Source organism: Rhinolophus ferrumequinum, chromosome 24, assembly GCF_004115265.2.
Source record: "Rhinolophus ferrumequinum isolate MPI-CBG mRhiFer1 chromosome 24, mRhiFer1_v1.p, whole genome shotgun sequence".
In the NCBI taxonomy this organism is placed as follows: domain Eukaryota; kingdom Metazoa; phylum Chordata; class Mammalia; order Chiroptera; family Rhinolophidae; genus Rhinolophus; species Rhinolophus ferrumequinum.
Genome location: NC_046307.1, coordinates 6,138,875 through 6,157,806, shown reverse-complemented (window position 1 = coordinate 6,157,806; position 18,932 = coordinate 6,138,875). Strand labels below are relative to the sequence as shown.

General features: G+C 41.2%; 1 protein-coding gene across 1 annotated transcript in view; it reads right to left on the bottom strand.

Moving 5' to 3' along the window:
- Positions 1–18,932, bottom strand: part of TRRAP (transformation/transcription domain associated protein) — a 119,816-nt gene that overhangs the window by 81,977 nt on the left and 18,907 nt on the right. Inside the window, 11 exon segments of the mRNA XM_033095916.1 lie at positions 508–659; positions 5,739–5,939; positions 7,766–8,022; positions 9,616–9,781; positions 11,642–11,833; positions 12,566–12,760; positions 13,197–13,294; positions 13,385–13,574; positions 13,576–13,752; positions 14,426–14,660; positions 16,299–16,377. Coding sequence (XP_032951807.1) covers positions 508–659; positions 5,739–5,939; positions 7,766–8,022; positions 9,616–9,781; positions 11,642–11,833; positions 12,566–12,760; positions 13,197–13,294; positions 13,385–13,574; positions 13,576–13,752; positions 14,426–14,660; positions 16,299–16,377 — 1,942 coding nt within the window.

Below are 18,932 nucleotides of genomic sequence, written 5' to 3'. Positions count from 1 at the left end.
TTTTAAAATACATCACCCCAAAAAGTCAATCCCCACTCCCACCCCCAGGGCAACCACTGATCACAACCTTAAATTATAAGAGCAAAATACAAATATCACATGACAAATATTTGGAGAAAGAAAATAACTGAAAGAAAAGATGGACTGAAAAAGCAAAACATCTACTGAATGCATAGCACTGACGGGAGCTGTGGATATAATGGTTAGCAAAGGGGAGAGAAAAGGTCATGACCCTTGGTTCTTGAAACTTCCAACCTAACAAGGAGGCAATCATAAAGGCAGATCACGACTAAGATAAATTCTAATTCTCAAACATCCAAATTCTGTGTTCCATTTTCTCTAAAAGTCAAGAGAAGCACGACTAGGCAAATAATACGTCATTTTCCTGCTCATAACACTAAGTAGTAAGTAACAAGCTCATAACACGAGAAATTTGGGAGTTCCTCTCTACCCAGAATTCTTGAAACAAGATACATCCAATCACAGAGAATTACGTTAGCAACATACTTAGGGTGTGCAAGGAGCTGGTAGAGTGCATGTTTATTGTCTTCTAGACTCATCATTGCCACCAGGAAGCACTTGATCACTTCCCACGCCTGCCTCCGGTAGTACGGCTCAGTGTTGGCACTTTTCAAGCAGTCCAGAGCGGTTTCAATGGCCTACAAAGAAACACAAAAACTAGAGTTTGTACTGAATTACATGATTTTGAAAAGCTTACACTGAAAGCATCTGCAGCACCGAAAAGAACCTTAATGTGTGTTTTTCTCTTGAAGTGAGCACCTCGAACCTGCACAGGCTGTCAGGTATTCATCCCATGAAACCTCCAGAGAAGGCAGTGGAAGTGTGATGAAATAAGGAACTGCAGGATTCCAATTAAAATGTAAAACAGAGGTTACTAATTTTGTGCTTAAACAGCCAATGGGAGATTCCAGAAACTAAGTGAGCTCAGAGGCTCCCTGTGGTACATTTGCTGGATTACACTTATCAAGGTCCTCATGAGAATAACGAACTCTCAGCAGACCACAGACTTTCCTGTGTCGAAGTTCAAAACTTTAAAGATGGCTTTCTTAAGCTTTCACTAAATTCCCTTTAAAAGAGAAAAGGGTTTACGTCATTTTTTCAGAAAACCTACATAGCTACACACACATTTTATCCTTTTCATTTCAATGAGGTTGACCAGGAAGGCAGGGAGGCACAATCACACACACAAGTAATTTGAAGCCTTTAACAGCTAAGAAATTAACCTTAATGATAATTATGTACATATACATCAAAGAGGTAATCTGTGCCAAAGATTAAAGATTTATCCAGGTTCTATGGAAGGAGCCAGAGGGGGAGCTGACAGGGACAGAGGCCCTGCCCTCCAGACCAGGCAGGCGCCACAGCACACACGGCCACTCGAGTGTGACACAGCTCCTCTCCACAGGCCCAGCTGCGTGTCTGGGTTCTATGGGGCACTGCAGAACTGTCCCTCCTCCTACTGCCTCTGATCTGGTCGGCAATAGGTAATAAATCTCGTGGGGATAATTTTAGAAATTTTATTTTTAAGAATTGATTAACCTGAGTGATTTACCTGCTGAAAAGAATGAAGGACTGCAAAGTATGCCAAAAGCAGAACTGCTCTAATGGAAATTCACTGGCTTGGCTACACTGCCACCCTCAGCCGAGTTGACTGGCAGCTCTGTGGGGTTCGCTGCGGCCCTGAGGAGGCCGTGTGCTGGGAAAGGAGCTCCACGAGCACCGTGACATCGTCTCCACAAGGGGCCGGGAGGACTGTGGAAGCCTATCTTCCAAACTAAGTTTCTCCCATGCGTTAGCTACTTTTGGGGAAAGCAATTTCTAAAGGGATTTTCTTGCTCTGCTTAGTCTATGCAGAGGTCAAATAAAAGATGCCCTAAGTTTTCACTACTAATACCAACCTTACTACTGACAGAGCTAAAGCAAACAGAATTCTAACTTAAGGAAATTACCTAAAATTTAAGAACATGCGATAGACACAGATGTGCACAGGCACAGGATGTGCAACATAAAGACAGAGAGAATTTTAGTTCTCAGTATTCTCTCAGGAGGTAAGTAGTGTATATTTAGCAAACATTGTGATAAAGGTGTGGGTGAGAAGCTGAGATTCCACCCCACCCCTGACGTTTGGAGAAGGCAACACCGATCTCTTGGGGGGCGCTGGAGGAGGGGCGAGGACATTGGCATGTGCTTCCCCTCCCCACCGTGGGGGGGGAACAGGTGGACTGAGAGATAATAATAGAAAACAATTCCTGAGTGACATTTACCCGTGATGGCTATGCTTCCTCCCAAATGTTTAGTAAAGTCAGGTTTAAAAAAAACCCAAAAATCACAGAATTAAAAGGATCATACATCACAATCAAGTGGGGTGCATTCCAGGGATGCAAAGATGGTTCATTATACCCAAATCAATCAATGTGATAACAAAATTAACCAAAAGATAAAAATCATACAATCTTATCAGCAGATGCAGAAAAAGCATCTGACAAGATACAACATTCGTTTATGATAAAATCACTCAAAAATGGGTATAGAAGGAAAGTACCTCAATATAATAAAGGCCACATATGACAAACCCTCAGCTACAATCATACTCAACAATGAAAAAGTGAAAGCTTTTCCTCTAAGATCACAAACAAGACCAAGATGACTATTCTCACCACTGTGATTCAACGTAGTGTTGGAAGTCCTTGCCAGAGCAATCAGGCGAGAGAAAGAAAGAAAAGGCATCCAAATGAGGAAGGAAGAAGTAAAACTGTCACTATCTGCATATCATACGATTTTACACACACACACACACACACACACACACACGTATATAAAATTCTAAAGACACCAAAAATAAACTATTAGAGAATGTTAAAGTTGCAGGATATAAAATCAATATACAAAAATCTGTTGCACTCCTATATAATAATAATCAGAAAAAGAAATGAAGAAAATAATCCCATTTACAAAAACAAAAAGAGTAAAATACCTAGGAATAAACTTGAAGGACACGAAGGACGTGTACAATGAAAACTGTAATCTATTGTTGAAAGAAATTGAAGAAACCAAAGAAATGGAAAGATATTCCGTGTTCATGGATTGGAACAATTGACATTGTTAAAATGGCCATGTTACCAAAAGCAATATACAGACTTAATGCAATCCCTATCAAAATCCCAATGGCATTTTTCACAGAAATAAAACAAAAAAAATCTTCAAATTTGTATGGAACCACAAAAGACCCCGAATAGCCAAAGCAATCCTGACAAAAGAATGAAACCAGAAATATCATACTTCCTATCTTCAAACTATATTACAAAGCTACAGTAATCTAAACACTATGGCATTGGCAGAAAAACACATACAGAGACCAATGGAACAGAACTGAGAACCCAGAAATAAACTCACACATATTTTCAACAAAAGAGCTAAAAACATACAATGAAGAAAGGAAAGTCTCTTCCACAAATGGTATTGGGAAACCTGGAAAGCCACATGCAAAATAATGAAACTAGACTGCTATCTGAAACCACACATAAAAATTAACTCAAAAATGGATTAAAGACTTGAATATAAGACCTGAAACAATAAAATACATAAAGAAAATATAGGCACTAAACTTACGGACCTTGGTCTTAGAGATGTTTTTGTGAACTTGACCTCAAAGGCAAGGGAAGTAAAAGCAAAAATAAATGAATGGGACTATATCAAACTAAAAAGCTTCTGTACAGCAAAAGAAACCATCAACAAAACAAAGAGGCAACCAACCGAACGGAAGGAGATATTTTGCAAACATCTCCAATAAGGGGCTAATAGCCACAATATAGAAAGAACTCATACAACTCAACAGCAAATAAACAAACAATCCAATTAAAAAATGGGCAGAGGACCTGAACAGATGCTTCTCCCAAGAAGATACATGGCCAACAATACATGAAAAAATGCTCAACATTACCAGCTATAAGGTTAGTGAAAATCGAAAACACAATGAGATACCACCTCACACCTGATAGAATGGCTATTATTAATAAGATAAGAAGTAAGTTGGAGAGGATGTGGAGAAAAAGGAAGCCTCGTACACTGCTTCTGGGAAGGTAAATTAGTATAGCCACTATGGAAACCGTATGGCAGTTCCTCAAGAAATTAATACAGCTACCATGTGACCCAGCAACCCCTCTTCTGGGTATCTACTCAACAAATTTGAAAGCACTTATTCCTAAAGATCTATGTACTCCTATGTTCACTGCAGCATTATTCACAATAGCTAAGACATGGAACCAACCTAAGAGTACCCTTCAATGGATGACTAGACAAAGATGTTCATATATACAATGGACTACTACTGAGCCATAAAAAAAAAGATGAAATATTGCCACTTGCCACACTATGGATGGATCTTGAGAGTTTATGGTAAGTGAAGTAAGTCAGACGGAAAAGGACAAGGACCATGTGATTTCATTCACACGGAATATAAATCAGAAAGCAGCAAACTAACAAACAAAAAAACCTCACAGATACAGACAAGAGAATGGTGGTTACCAGAGCGGAAGGGGGTGGAGTGAAGACAAAGAGGCTAAAGGAGGTCAACTATATAGTGACAGAAGGAGACCAGACTTTGGGTGGTGAGCACACATTACAATATACAGATGTCATACTATAAAGTTGTATACCCGAAATTTATATAACATTATTAACCAATGTTATCCCAATAAATTTAACAACAAAATAAATCACAGGACTCATTATGCAGGTAAATTTCTTATACAGAAAGGTAAACATGCCAAGTTTACAATATTTACAAGTTTACAAGTTTACAATATGAGGCAACAGAACAGAGTTAGCCTGGGGTGGGGGGTGGGGGGTGCTCTGAGTCGTTCCGGGCCATAGGACACTGGTGTTAAGACCAGATCTGCAAGGAGCTCAGGAATCCCAGCTGACACTGACTTATTAACATGGCCCAGTCACTCAATACACACACAAGTCCACTATAATACCCTTTACAAAATACCCAATATACAACGACTAGATAAATGTTATGAAAAGACATGATAACAAAGGCTGTGTGGCGGGGAAAGGCTGGTTATACAATAAGAAGGAAAAGTCAAATGTAACAATGTAGATTACAATTAAGTAGAACGGTGACACGGGTGACAAAGGACTAGCGGGGTCAAGGTAAAGGGAGAATAGTTTTCTATAAGGATAAAGCAAAAGTAGTTGAGCGGACCATTTGCAAGATGTTGGGAACACTGTTTAGGTGTTTCGCTTTTTTTTAATTACAGTTGACATTCAATATTATATTACTTTCAGTAGTTTGCTCATTTTTTACACAATTTAGAAGGGTTGCAAAGGCACGTAGAGAGAAACAAAAGAGCTGCCCGTAGCTGGCTAAGAAGTCAGGAAAGATAGCAGGAGCTGTTTGGATAGACAAAGGACAGGAGGAAGCTAGATACCAGAGCGACGGGGATGAGACAAGAATAGAATTAACATGGGTTCTAAATGACACTTGAAGTAAAGCCCATTGGGCATCAAAACAGACTAAGTCCCAGGGCCAGGTGGGCGGGGTGACCTAACCATCACCAACCAAGTTGACCTAAATAAATCTCATACTTTGAGTTAGTAATTCCCTCCCCAAAAAGTACATGTTTTATTCACATATTTTCAAATAAAAATTAACTTTCTTAAAATGAAACTTACAGCATCTTTAAGAAGCATCCAGAGGCTTCCAAACTTACCTTCTCCATTGGGAGCTGAAGAGATGCTTTGCAATCAGAAAACTCCACTGTGATACTGGGGCCTTGAACTTCAGTCACAACATAGTGCAGCTTCTGGGATTCCTTTAACATCTTTCTGTTACTGCCCCCAAATTTACCAAGTACCCGATAGGCCACGTGCGAAATGCTATCAGCAGGATTGCGTAACGTGCGCCATAAAGCCTAAACATCAACATGCTTCCATTAAAATCCTTCCAAGGTAATGCATTCACATGGTTCACAAATCAAAATTCAAAAGTTATTAAAAGACTACACAGTGAAAATTCTTCCATCCACCTTGGTCCCCCAAACACACAAGTTCCCCTCCTTGGGGGAAACCAACGTTATCAGTCTTCGTATCCTTCCAGAGAAAGTTTATGTCTTTACCAAACTACGTATTTAATACAAATGTTCTTCCATGCTCCTAAAATATAAATGGTAGCAGACTGTAAATACTGCAGAGCTCAAAAGGGAGAAAACTAAGCAATATTTTGCTTAAGCACTTTTACAAAATGGGATCGGGACGAGCACAGAGGGAAGTGCAATTTACTGGCAAGGTTCTCATTCTCGAGTTAGATGGTGAGTTCTCAGGTTTTTACCTTTATTATTAGGCTTTATAACTTACAAACATGATATATAAATTATCTCGTACATCCCAAGGAAGGATGGCAAAGAGGGAAAATGAGGACCATGTGGGCCCGCATCATGGGAATAAGTAAGTGAATGTGGGCCTTCTACTTACAGTTAGTGAAAAACACACGCACTCTACTGTTCCAGAAACTGTCAATATTCCCACATTTTCCCAACTAAATTACCATGTCTTGAAAATTACTGTAACTCATTATTTAAGTCTATTTTTTTTAATCACCTTCTATAACAATGTCCAATATTAATGTCCAACAATAGCCAAAATCTTGGTACTTTTCTCTAAAGCAAAATTCCAGTTTCTCCTGTGTTTCTGTAGGTCCAAAGAGGCTTGTCCTAATGACTGCTGGGAGACGCCGTCCAAGTCTCCTCACCTCCACCTCTGCACCTGGCCCACCCAACCTTCAGGAGAAGGGACTTCTGCTCCCCTCCCCAGGAGGGGGCGCCACAGGGAATGAGTGCTTCTGATTTCCCAGTACTCACACATGGATGCAGCTGGAGAGAGACGGCTTGTGACACTTGTCTAGTGGATGGGTTACTGTGCCCCCAAAAGCAAACAGCAGCCTGGACCCTGTCTCTCCCTGGGGCTGTGGGCCTATGGAATGGCAGAAGGCCCGAGAACCCATCCCTTCCTCCTCCTCCTCCTGCACGGAGCTCACCCACACTTGGGTCAGGTCTTTCCAGTTGCTGTCTCCACTGTACTCTGTCCAGAGAGACTCCTGTCCTTTAGGAGTTACTGAGTCTCCTTCATAGAAAGCTGGCATTGTGGCCAGCACTTGGGGTGAAATATTCTATGCTAAAGGGGCAGATGAGTAAATAACAGGCCTCCTAAACCTCTAAGAGGTATCAAGCACATTACAAATCAGTAACAGCAGCAAAACATGAAGGAAAAACTTGCTATCTGACATATGAACTCTAATGGACAAAAAATATAAAATGTTTTCAGACACCTATACCTTCCCTTAGGAATCTGCATCTCTTTACTGTGTAACTCAAGATCTCTTGTGGATAAAGAAAAGATTACCCCAAAGGCGGCCACGTCTGCCTTTGTAAGTCATCAATGCCATGAAAACATAACACTTGTGAGAGCCCTCCAAAAAGGGGGGGAATACTGCAAAACAAACATCCACTCAATACTTACAGTACTTCTTTACATGTTTTCATAAGCCAGCAAATGCACAAAGTAAGTTGAAAGCTACACCATTCATCCAGCAGAGAGCTCACCACTGCGCATGGAGCGCTCAACAGTGGCCCGTCACTTCCGGTCACTTCCGGAAACCACTAGCCTAAAATCCTCAGTAAAAACTACGCAGACACGGGAGCACCTGACGCCTTCTGGTGGCACTGATGAGAACCAGACTTACCTGCATGAGCTCTGCGCGCACCGGCTGAATGTGGTCGTAGAGGAAATCAGGCTGCAGGTTGTCCACACACAGCTCCAGAGTCCTCAGGCCTTGGCTGACCAACGTCTGAGAGCCATTGAGGGCAGACACCAGGGGATCCATTAACATGGGCAGATAAGGCAAGAGAGAGCTCAGCCGCACCGGTACCGTGAGACACAGCTCCACGAAGAGGTCCTTCATATGCTGCTTGTGCAGGCCGCTCTGCAACATGTTCAGCCCTAACAACGGTGTGAGGCCGGCAGAGAGGGACGTTACCTTCCAGACACAGGCCAAAGTGAACGGTACAAAGGACTGGTAAACCTTTTATTATAGACATCAACGTGGTAACAGGAAGACTTTCTGTGCCTTATAACCCTGCACTAACTGAATCTATTCCACAACTGTATCCACGATTCCTTGTCTGCCATATTCACAGTGACAACAGCAGGCTACGTATAATTATTATAAATTAAGTTACAATATTATACCCTCACTAGAAATAGTATACATCGATCTTCTAAAAATCATGTTATACTATTAATAAGCCCCATCTAAAGACACAGACTTCGGATAGATACGTTCATCTCAGGTTAAAGGCTCACAACCTCACATCTTTCGTCATGCTTCCTGGAGACCATTTGACGTCTATGCTCTAAAATAAACATTTTTCTAAAAATCTGCTTTTGCTTTCCATAGAGAGCAACCTCTTTCTTATCCAGGCAACCTCAACTCTTCATGAGGATAACTGGTATTTACCGACTTCCTTCCTAACTGAGACGAGTCAGATCAGGACCCACTCATAGAGCACTTACGAGGAACTAAAAAGAGAAAGTCAAGTGACAGCGGACCCAAGCAATGCAAGATGAAGTGAGCTCAGAAAAGAGGAGTCATCGGGGAAGGCAGCACACAGCAGAAGGAGGAGGATGTGAAGAGGGAACAGCTAAGTTACCGGAAGGGGATCCGCTTGAACAAAACTAGGCGGGAGATGAGCTTGGGAACAGCAGAGAACATTGAGGAACGTTGAGGAAGGCTGAGGAATGACTGGAGATGGGGTTAAACACGGACAATGGAGCCTGACTATGGGCCATCTTAAGCATCTTGCCTGGTGGACTTACTGCCATGTTACATCCAATATATACAAATATTTCCCAGTTGCCACCTGGGTATACTATGTTGTAAATAGCTTCACTTTTAAAAAGTTTGCAAAGAAAATACAGAAGATTCAATCCCTTGCCAAGATGCCAAGAGCTCACCCTTACTCAAACAAACAAACAAAAATTCTTAGGATGGTGTTTCTAATCAGTTCACACCCATAATCATTCAATGGACTCAAGACCCCCTTTAGCTCTATTGTTTTGAAAGCATTGCTAATTATGCATGAATTATAGGGTTCTGGTTGTGTAAATTAGCAACTAAATAAACACAAAAACTTTTACGTCAGGTTTATAACTTGCTTCTTCCCTTCTTATTCTGATTCTCTTTAAAATCTAGGGATTCCTGATCTTACAAAACCACTAGAAACAGCTTTCTTTCTAGACTGGCTTAACAAATGCTATTAAAATGCAACCAAGTCCTAAATGACAGAACCAAAACCTTCCAACTCCCATTCCACTACGAGTAGAGGCAGAGCCCGGCCCAGGGCAGGGAGTTTCCTTCAAAGACCCACTGTCTTTAAAGAGAGTGGGACCCTCCCTGTGGGGGCACATGCATGACCTTCCCCAGGACCTCACCATGACCTTCACTGAGTGCAAAGGATGAACCCCAACTCTCACGTGCAGCCAGACCCAGACACGCACACAAGGCTAAAAGGCAACCAAACTCATTGCTCTGACCTTGCAGGAGATTTGGAAGCAGAGGCAAAAATTCCTGATACAGGAGATCATGGCTCCCTCCCCCAATGGAGCGGAACAGGGCCCGAAGCAGCAGGAAGTAGTTGTAGGGCTCTTTGGCAGTCTGTGCGAGCTCCATTGAGCTGTTCACAATCTTGTGCAGGTGAGGCTGCAGGGGGGAGAAAAGGCAGGTTAACAGGCTCTAGTCTAGTGAGGATCCACACCCGCAAGAACCACACTACATCATGGCAGTCAGACAGGAATGGAAGGTAACTGATAAATTTATGCTAAAAGGAAAAACACAATAAGAACTTTCTAATGCTTATGAGTCCAAATAATTACTCTTACAATATAGGCTGGTTTCCACCAGTTTGGCTGTCAGAGAAACATTTAATAGGTTCCTGTATTACTATGTGGTTACATATGTTGAAAAGATGACACTTTGAAACAGATACTAGAAGGCCTGTCAGCTCTGCAGTTCTGAATATAGTCGCTCCTTTGTAAGACTAAATAATCAAACAAGATCAAAGAAGCCTATCTCCTATAACAATTTATTAGGTTAGTGCAAAAGTAATTGCATTTAAAAGGTTAAAAAATTGCAAAAACTGCAATTACTTTTGCAGCAACCTAATAAATGCAAAAAGTAACCTAAGGAACTAAACTTCGCTATCAATCAAATATATGTAAAAGCCTCAAAAAAGTATAAGGTTTTGAAAGACGTGATCGAAAAATGGGTATTTCTTTAATTAAAAAGTACTTTCTTAGCTTTAGTAACTTCCTTAGTAACTTTAGTTAACATTTAAACCAGATTAGCTTTTTATCTTGTACTTCAAATCCTAGTTTTGACACGTGACAGGTTAAGTTTAACATATTTTTTTGCAGGTATATTTAAACTGTTGGTATGGCACATACAGTTCCAAAATTGTTATTGTATATGGCATGATATATTTGTGTTACAGAATAAATTAACTATATACATTTTCTCTTGACAAAAAGCTATGAATTTGTTTTTTGAGTGTTTTTCTTGTACATCTATCTTACCAGTAAGTTTTGTTTTTTGCTATTGTTCTGTATAGAGATATATCTCATGTTGGCACAAATTAAATTTGAAAATACCAAGTTATGTGGACACAGATTACAATTAAATACTTTCACTTTTTTTAAAATCGAGTATTTCCCTTTCATATTAACACATAAGTAATATTAAAGTTGATAAATGATTACTATATAACTGAAAAAAAAACTGAGGAAACCATTACTTAAAAGCACAGATTACTATTGCTTTTTATCACCATCTGTACTTTTACTCTAGGAAAAACGGATCTTGCTTACATCTTCAAAATTTTCCCTTCTCTCTTCAAACTCAATCGGTGATAATATTCCACTTTCTATAGGAATTAAAATATTTGCCATAAGTAGAAGTGAATGCTTATAAGGTTTCTGTTCTGCCGTGTGCCGCTTTTAATGGGTGATGTAACCATGAGTAGGTTTTTAGCCAATTCTAGAATCAAGTAACTGATGAGATCAAATTATACAGAATTAGTCATCTATAAAAACATTGGAGACACATTACTCCAAGACAATCTTAATTAGGGAACACAAAGTAGTTAGAATGCTTGATTTAAAGGGGAAAAAACAAATAAATATTCCTGAAATGGAATGTTTAGGTATTGTCACAGAGAATAGGAACACACAGAAGAAACAAAGTTAAAGTGGACAATGGCTGATGTATCTCATTGGATTTGAGAGGTAACTGAAGACATTTGTTTCCTTCTAGAGTCTTTTGTATCACTCAATTTTTAAAATAAGGATGATGTGCCCCTAATTTTACTGTGTAATCCAGAAAAAAAGAAGCTGAATTTTAAAAAAATACAGGAAATGTTTTTTACACTTGGCCCTTATTTGTTCCATATATTTTATTAAATCTAGAGCACTCTACAAATATAAAAAGAGACATTTCGATTTTTGTTCAACATTGAAAACAAGAAACTCTGACACAAAGCGTGACTTGGGTCTGAACAAGCTTCACCTTTAGCATTTGTTCATTTTCAGCTGCAAACAGTGAAACTGAGCCAAAGACCAACTTAAACAGCTTGAGGTACAGGTTGGAGAGCTCCAGGTTGGAGCCCATTTCTGGCAGGCGGTCAAGGAGATATTCCACCAGGATTGTAGCAAACAGAGCAGAGGTAGTAGGATTTGCCAAGAAGGAGTTGGCAACAATCTGTCAAAACAAGGAAAGAATGTGACAAAAATAATCCCTTCCCCAAAGCAGCTTCAAGAAAAAGTAATGAACTTCCCAAAAATGTGTGTCAGAAAACCTGTGTCAGACACTCCAAGAAATTAATTATCTACCAAAGGAAAAAAAAAATGAAATAGATTTACTGAGCCTTGAATAGTGCAGCCCAATTTAAGTACTGAATATGGTATTTTATCCTTACCATGAAATACCAAGAGCCTACATCTAACACATATTTAATTTCTACTACCGTGTTTCCCCGAAAATAAGACCTAGTTGGACAATCAGCTCTAATGTGCCTTTTGGAACAAAAATTATTATAAGACCCGGTCTTATTTTACTATAATATAAGACCGAGTCTTATATAGTATAAGACCGAGTCTTATATAATGCAATATAAGACCAGGTCTAATATAATATAATATAATACCAGGTCTTATATTAATTTTTGCTCCAAAAGACGCATTAAAGCTGACTGTCGGGCTAGGTCTTATTTTCAGGGAAAGAGGGTAATGAAAGGAACTGGTCCAAAGCATCTTGATCTTTTGGAAAAACTAATTTAAATATTGGTGGCTTACTATTTCTCTAAATTTTGCTCTACAAGCACATCCTTAGGCATATTATTTACAAAATCCTCAAAACAAGTGTAACAGCAAGAATTCAATCGACACACAGAATTTTATAATGTTGAAAGAACACAAGACAGGCGTTTTATACCTGAAGAGCATAATTCTTCGAGATTCTTTCCACCATATAAGGGACTGTAGTTTGAAAGATTTCTTTAAATGTTAAGGGATTCATCATTGTGAACACGCCAGCAAAGTGTTCCAGTACCTCCTTCTCTTCCTTCATTCTAACAGTCTGGCAGTTTGCTACTCGGATGTATGTTTGTCCATTTCCTGCTATCTGGACCTAGCATAGGAAAAAAACAACCATGGCCATTAAAACTGAACACGTCTGAACATATTCCATTACCTCATCAGACCAGTTACATACTTAAAACAGAGCACTTGAATTACACAATAAATACCCCCTAAAATCTTTTAAATTCTCTATTCTTAGCTTAATTTTAGAACGTAATTTTTTTAAAAAAACAACTGTTAGGTGTCCCAAAAAGGAACAAATTTAGTAAACTTAAATCTTGTTTCTATTGCATTCCATTTAGACAACCTCCAAAACACACAGGATGCCACATAAATAAGAATTCTCACCATAAATACAATGCTGTGCTATGGAACAAAAGCAACTTGGGTACACACATGCAGCAGACCATCCAAACATAACAGATCTCTCAAGACCTGTTCCATCGGTGGCAACTCTAAGAGGTGATTTGAGAGCACTTCCTTACCTGATAAATATCTAAAGCCTGCATTGCATATTTCACAAGTTTTATGTAAATCTGAGTTTCTTTGGGCTGTAACTGCTTGTTGGGAATGAACTGAGCTTCTGGAAAAAAGATAGCATGATAAGTTAATGCAAATAAAACCCACTTTGTGAAAAACATCCTTCATCTGAAGAATTCAAGAGCGGAATTACCACCAGGTGCTTTGCATGACGTTATGCCCCACGTGATCGTCTTGACGCCACAGACTAAGGTTTTCACCAGACTTCGGCAATCTGTGACCTGGAATGTCTGCTTATCCTCCTTGTCCTTTTCTCCTGGCTTCTCAAAGGGAGGCACAGGGGCTGGGGTCACAGGAGTGGCGGGTGTGGGTGGGGGGGGGTGGGGGAGGGGCTGGGGTGGGCACGGGGGCTGGGGAGGGGGCAGGGCCCGGAGCTGCAGGGGCAGCTGGCACCCCAGGCAGGGCTGCCTCCACGGCTCCGAGTTCTGACTGAGGCTTGCACTTCTTAAAAATGGCAGAGAGCTGGTACCGAGCAATGGTGTGGAATTTGAGAACAAAAACCTAACAGGAAGAGAAAGTAGAGGGGGAGACAAAAATCAGTCCTCTTCCCCAGACCAACAACCTTTTCAGAAGACAGGAAAAGAAAACCTGTCTGGAACCACCCACTAAAGTCATTCTGCTTCCTATGAAGGAAAATGTGCCGTTTCCCCGTGGGGTAACTATGGATGTAGCACTATCTCCACTGCACCTGGGAAGAATCCACTGGGGACAAGAGCTCGAGACAAGAGTCACTGGCCTGAAAGGCAGGGCCCGGAGGCCGCCCAGGAGTACTCCGTCGTCCACACGACTGCCACTGCCACGGGAATCATACTTTACACCTTAAGCACACACCCCGGGGTGCCTCTCCAGAGATGTTCACAGCTAATTCAGCACTTTGCTACACGGTACCCCGGGAGCTTGCTGGGAACTGTACTAAGAGGTCTCATGAGTTGTTTTATTTGTGTCCACAACCACCCTGTGAGGCACACACTGGGCATCCCTGGTTAGAAGAGTAAGCCGGCGGAGACATTAACTGTCCCGCCCAAGGACAGCTGGCTAGCTAATGGCGGAGCTGAGACTGGAACCCACGTGTCTAACACCTGCTATCACTTGGCCACCTGGCGGCCCCATAAACTTGCCAGTGCAGCACTGGTTCAAGTTCAGCAGTGGGCGCAACCGCTCAGGGGAGAAGTACCTCCAGCATCCGCATCAGCACGTCTCGCCCGTTGCCGCTCTCCTGCTCGCTCTTGGAGCGGATGCAGTCCACCAGGTTCAGCAGGAGCTTGCAGGACATGGTCTGGATGCTGCTGGGCAGGGACTCATCGTCAATGTTCTTGGCAAAGAGCTGGACGGCGAGGGACAGGTCGCTGAGCGGCAGGTGCTGACGGACGTGGTGCACAAGGTCGGCCAGCGTGCTGTAGGCGAGGGGCCTGCGGGCAGAGACCTCTGCTAGCGTGCGTCTCAGCACGCCTCAGGCCACATCTGCAGGCCGCTGCTCCTCCCACTACCTGCTCGGCAGCACCACCACTGGGACGGCACATTTGGGGCACCCTTTATAGGGTCCCACTTCCCCCAGCGCCACGACTGCAAGTGTGGTCTTGGTGCTTTCATCTTTACTTTCCATGTTCATGCACATCACTAACACTGGCTAACACGAACAGAAACAATCACCAGCTCGAGCGTGCACTGAATGGGTTTTGTTGCTCAAAGATAAGCACTATGTCAATTACCACCTTATATATTGGGGCCATTTTACAGAGACACAACAACAATGTCTGGGCTATGAAGTGCTTTCACTCACTCAGTGTTTGGACACCTGCCACGTGCCAGACACTGGGCTAAGCACCAGGGATAGATACCACAGCGACCAAGGGAAACAGCGTTCCTGCCCTCAGGAAGCTTATTTACCGGAGGGGAAACACACAAGATGATTATTAGTGCTGTGGGCGCTGTGAGAAACACCAGTGGGGGAACCACTCTGAAATAGGGTGCCAGGCAAAGCCCCTTGGAGGTGACACTGATGCTGAAAACTTAAGGACCAATGGGGGCTGTGGGTCAAAAAGCCAGGGAAATTTCCAGATGGGAGAAAGACAAAATCCCTGCTGGGGACTGCCTGGAGTAGCCAAGCAGCTGAGGCCAGAATAGCTGCCTCAGTCAGGAGTCCAGCTTTTGTCTTTGTCTAAGGGCAACAGAAAGCAAGGGGTTTCAAGCAGGAGTGACACGATCTAATGACATGATCTAATCTCCAGGCAGGTTCAACCTTAAGTTATAAAGAAAGGCTTACTTATTACCGTATTTTGCCATGTATAATGCGCACTTTTTGCCCAAATTTGTAAGGGAAAAATAAGGATGCACATTATATGTGGGTACTGTATAATTCTGTATCTATATAAATGTTTCTGATTCTTTTATTTATGCTTATGAGTTCAAAGTGCAACTCTAGAAATCAGTAACGATATCCATAGGCAAAATACCCTGCAATATGATAATCGGTTTTGTTGAACTTATGACGAACTTGCAATGACGAAGAGTTCTTGGCCTTCTATATGCGTAAATATCGTAAATTTGTTACCGGTACATAATATTTCTTATACCTTGTATCTCTTCTTGTGTTTTGTAATTAGTTGTTACATAAAATTTATTGTACCATAATATGTTAAAAAATAAATGCTAAAATTCCTTTATAATACAAAAAACAGGCACCTAAATGTAAACAAATAAAAATCTGAATTAAAAAATTAAAACGAAAGATTTTTTCCCTGCAAGTTTGGGTCAAAACCATAGGTGTGCCTTATACACGGTAGCACATCACACAGCAAAATACGGTATTTTATAACTGTTTTAAATAGAAAACAGTATTTTATAACTGTTTTAAATAGAAAACTGTTTTAAATAGAAAACCTAAGGCATTTCCAAAAAATTCCTGCAATTCTAAATCCACTTGGGAGTAAGGGCCCAACAGCCTATGTTTGTTGAGACACTGATAATGTAGCTAATAACACAAAGAGCCAGGAATCACACTGCCCCTCGCATTTAATTAACCAGATATCATGGATTGAATCTCATACCTGAGCGTCTCTCGAGCAGTATATCCTGAACCAATGAGTATGGATTCATCGAACAGCTTGTCCATGCAAGGAATGAACTCTAGAACACAAATATCCATTGCACATTATCACCACCGAAATCAATTATACATTAAGTTACTTAACAGTACTTTCACAGTAGCCAATCTGTAATCAACTAGCAATCCAGAAAAACGGTGGAGAGGAGAAAAGCATGAACACCGTTCCTAGTCAAAGACATTGACTTTATTGGGCCACAGAACCCATCTGCAACAAAGATGCAGTCAGAATCACATTCAGTATCAGAGAATAAACTAAGAAAAAGTGAACTTCATGTCCCCTTGCACAGAACCCGCCCCAATATTTAACTGGAGGCGCATTCCATCATCCTAAAAAGTTGCCACCATCAACCCACGCCTGTCTGGAGAAGGGGTCAGTATCTCCTAAATGCCCCTTTATCCGCTACACTGAAGCCACCCTTCTTAAACACTGTATGGTTAGTCACCACGGAGAAATTAGGATATTTGTCCATATAAATTACAAATGTCCAGGAAATTTTAGTGTTTTCATAGGCATGGGTCCCAGGTTAAGGGTCCCAACTCCCTGGATGAAGCTGACCAAGAACTCCTGGGGGTTCTTCTGTTCCTCTAATCCTGCAGATGGAGCCATCACCAAATCTCCTCCCTCTCCCTGGCAGGCCTAAAGACCTAACGGGTAGAAAGAGCTGGTCTCCACTCAGAGACAATTCTCAGTGCTGAGGATGTGCGGACAGGGTGGCAACCCACATGTTCTAGGCCTCTGTTCCATATGCTCCTTCAGGAACTCTGGCCACAAACATCCAAAAGACATTTAGATTCTGGAACAAGCCTGACATTACAGCCAGCTTCAATAACTCAAAGTACATTCTTCACCAGCAAAGAGCTACTGAGTCAAAGATATAAAAGAAATGTATACACTGGGGACACACACAGCGCATCTCTGATTAACCCCAAAGCAAGACAGCACAGGGAGAAATGCCAAATGAAAGAAGCAACAGGCAGTTCCTCCAAGGTCAGAGGAGGGACCATCCCTGAACTGTCCTCAGTGAGGTGGCCGAGAGGAAGGAGGCACAGAAGGAAAGATGCAAAGTGCTCAGTCACCAAATGCTGAAGGGCTGACAAGGGGATGAGCAAAATGTTCAAGGAGAAGGAATAACAAATTATGTTGTACAGCATTGGTTTCCAGATCCCCTCCATGACCGAGAATCAGAATCTCTAGGAAAATGGGGAACCGTGTTACACCATCAGGTTTTCTCAAACTGCTGCTCTTGAGAATTAGGGTAAATGGGTTACCATTTGATAATGTCTGAGATGCCAAAGTAAGGCTATGTGAAAATGTTAGTGGGTGTGTAAGTTCTAACTACATGCATACATTTTTGTATTTTATAACGTGGTTAACGTTTAACATGATTCTTTAAATGTTTCTTTCAATAATACAAACTTTTTTGAGAAGCAATGCTTACCTATTTAAATCCCAGAACTACTACAGGCTTCAAAATAAAGTATCCTAAAAGCTGAACTTAATAAGTCTAACGTGATCAACCCCTGGGGAGTGGCATCTCGGAAACCCGCTGATCTCTGCAGAGCAGGCATGAACGAGGCTGAAACCAAGCCTCATGGCCTAATGTGAGGGCCTGGCCGCGCATGGTGGAAAGCCTGAGAACGGTTTTTAGGATGTCAGCATTTCAACAAGGATGACCCTCCCGTTACCCAGCTCCCCAGCCGCAGCTCCAAAGTCCTTTTTACCCAAATCACAGGAATACGAAAAGGTAATCTGAGAATGATACTCCAGGCACAACGCAGCCACTTTGGTAAATTACAAACGTCCCTCTTAAAATTCTTCTATTTTGATATTGTTCAGAGATGAACACATAGGAAAAACCATAAACAGCAAAGTAATCGGTCACCAGAGAAGTCACGATGGCCGTCAGCTCTGGGGGCAAGTGGGGCTGTAGCACCGCAATGCTCAAGTTCGCAGCCTGGGTGATACAAACACTCATGTTTGTTCTGTAATCGTGGGTGAAATCATACTTTTCTTTTGTACGCTTTGCTATATATGTGACATTTCAAAAAAAATTTAACTCTATCTTCCTTTCAATCATATCCACGTACAAGAGTCACACTATAATTTGAAATTTTAATAGCACAAAAATATCTGAGCTTAACTCGAGTGTAAGCATGCAAACTGTGCCCTTCTTTTCATATTTAAAAACTATGTAAGGAAGCCCAAAAATCAGTTTTACGCATGCTCTGATTGACAAGCAAATAAAACATTTAATATTGAAAAATTACTGGGGAAATGATCATCTCAAAACAATTAAGATGTAACTTCAACCTAACAATTTGGACACACCAAATATAAAAACTATTAAAAAATTATAAATCAATAATTGATAGAAAAAGTGTAATTATCAGAGTATCAAAAAGCAAGTATCAGTCATGCACATAAAAACAGAACAGGGTAGAGAAAGAAAACATTGTTTTCTTCTGACCTTTTAAAGATTGCTGGCTGTGAATCAGAAAGCAAATGGCTATTCGGAATTTAAAAAGATACACAAAAGGCAGAAAAGTAGCAAGAGATTCAGAACATAAGATACAC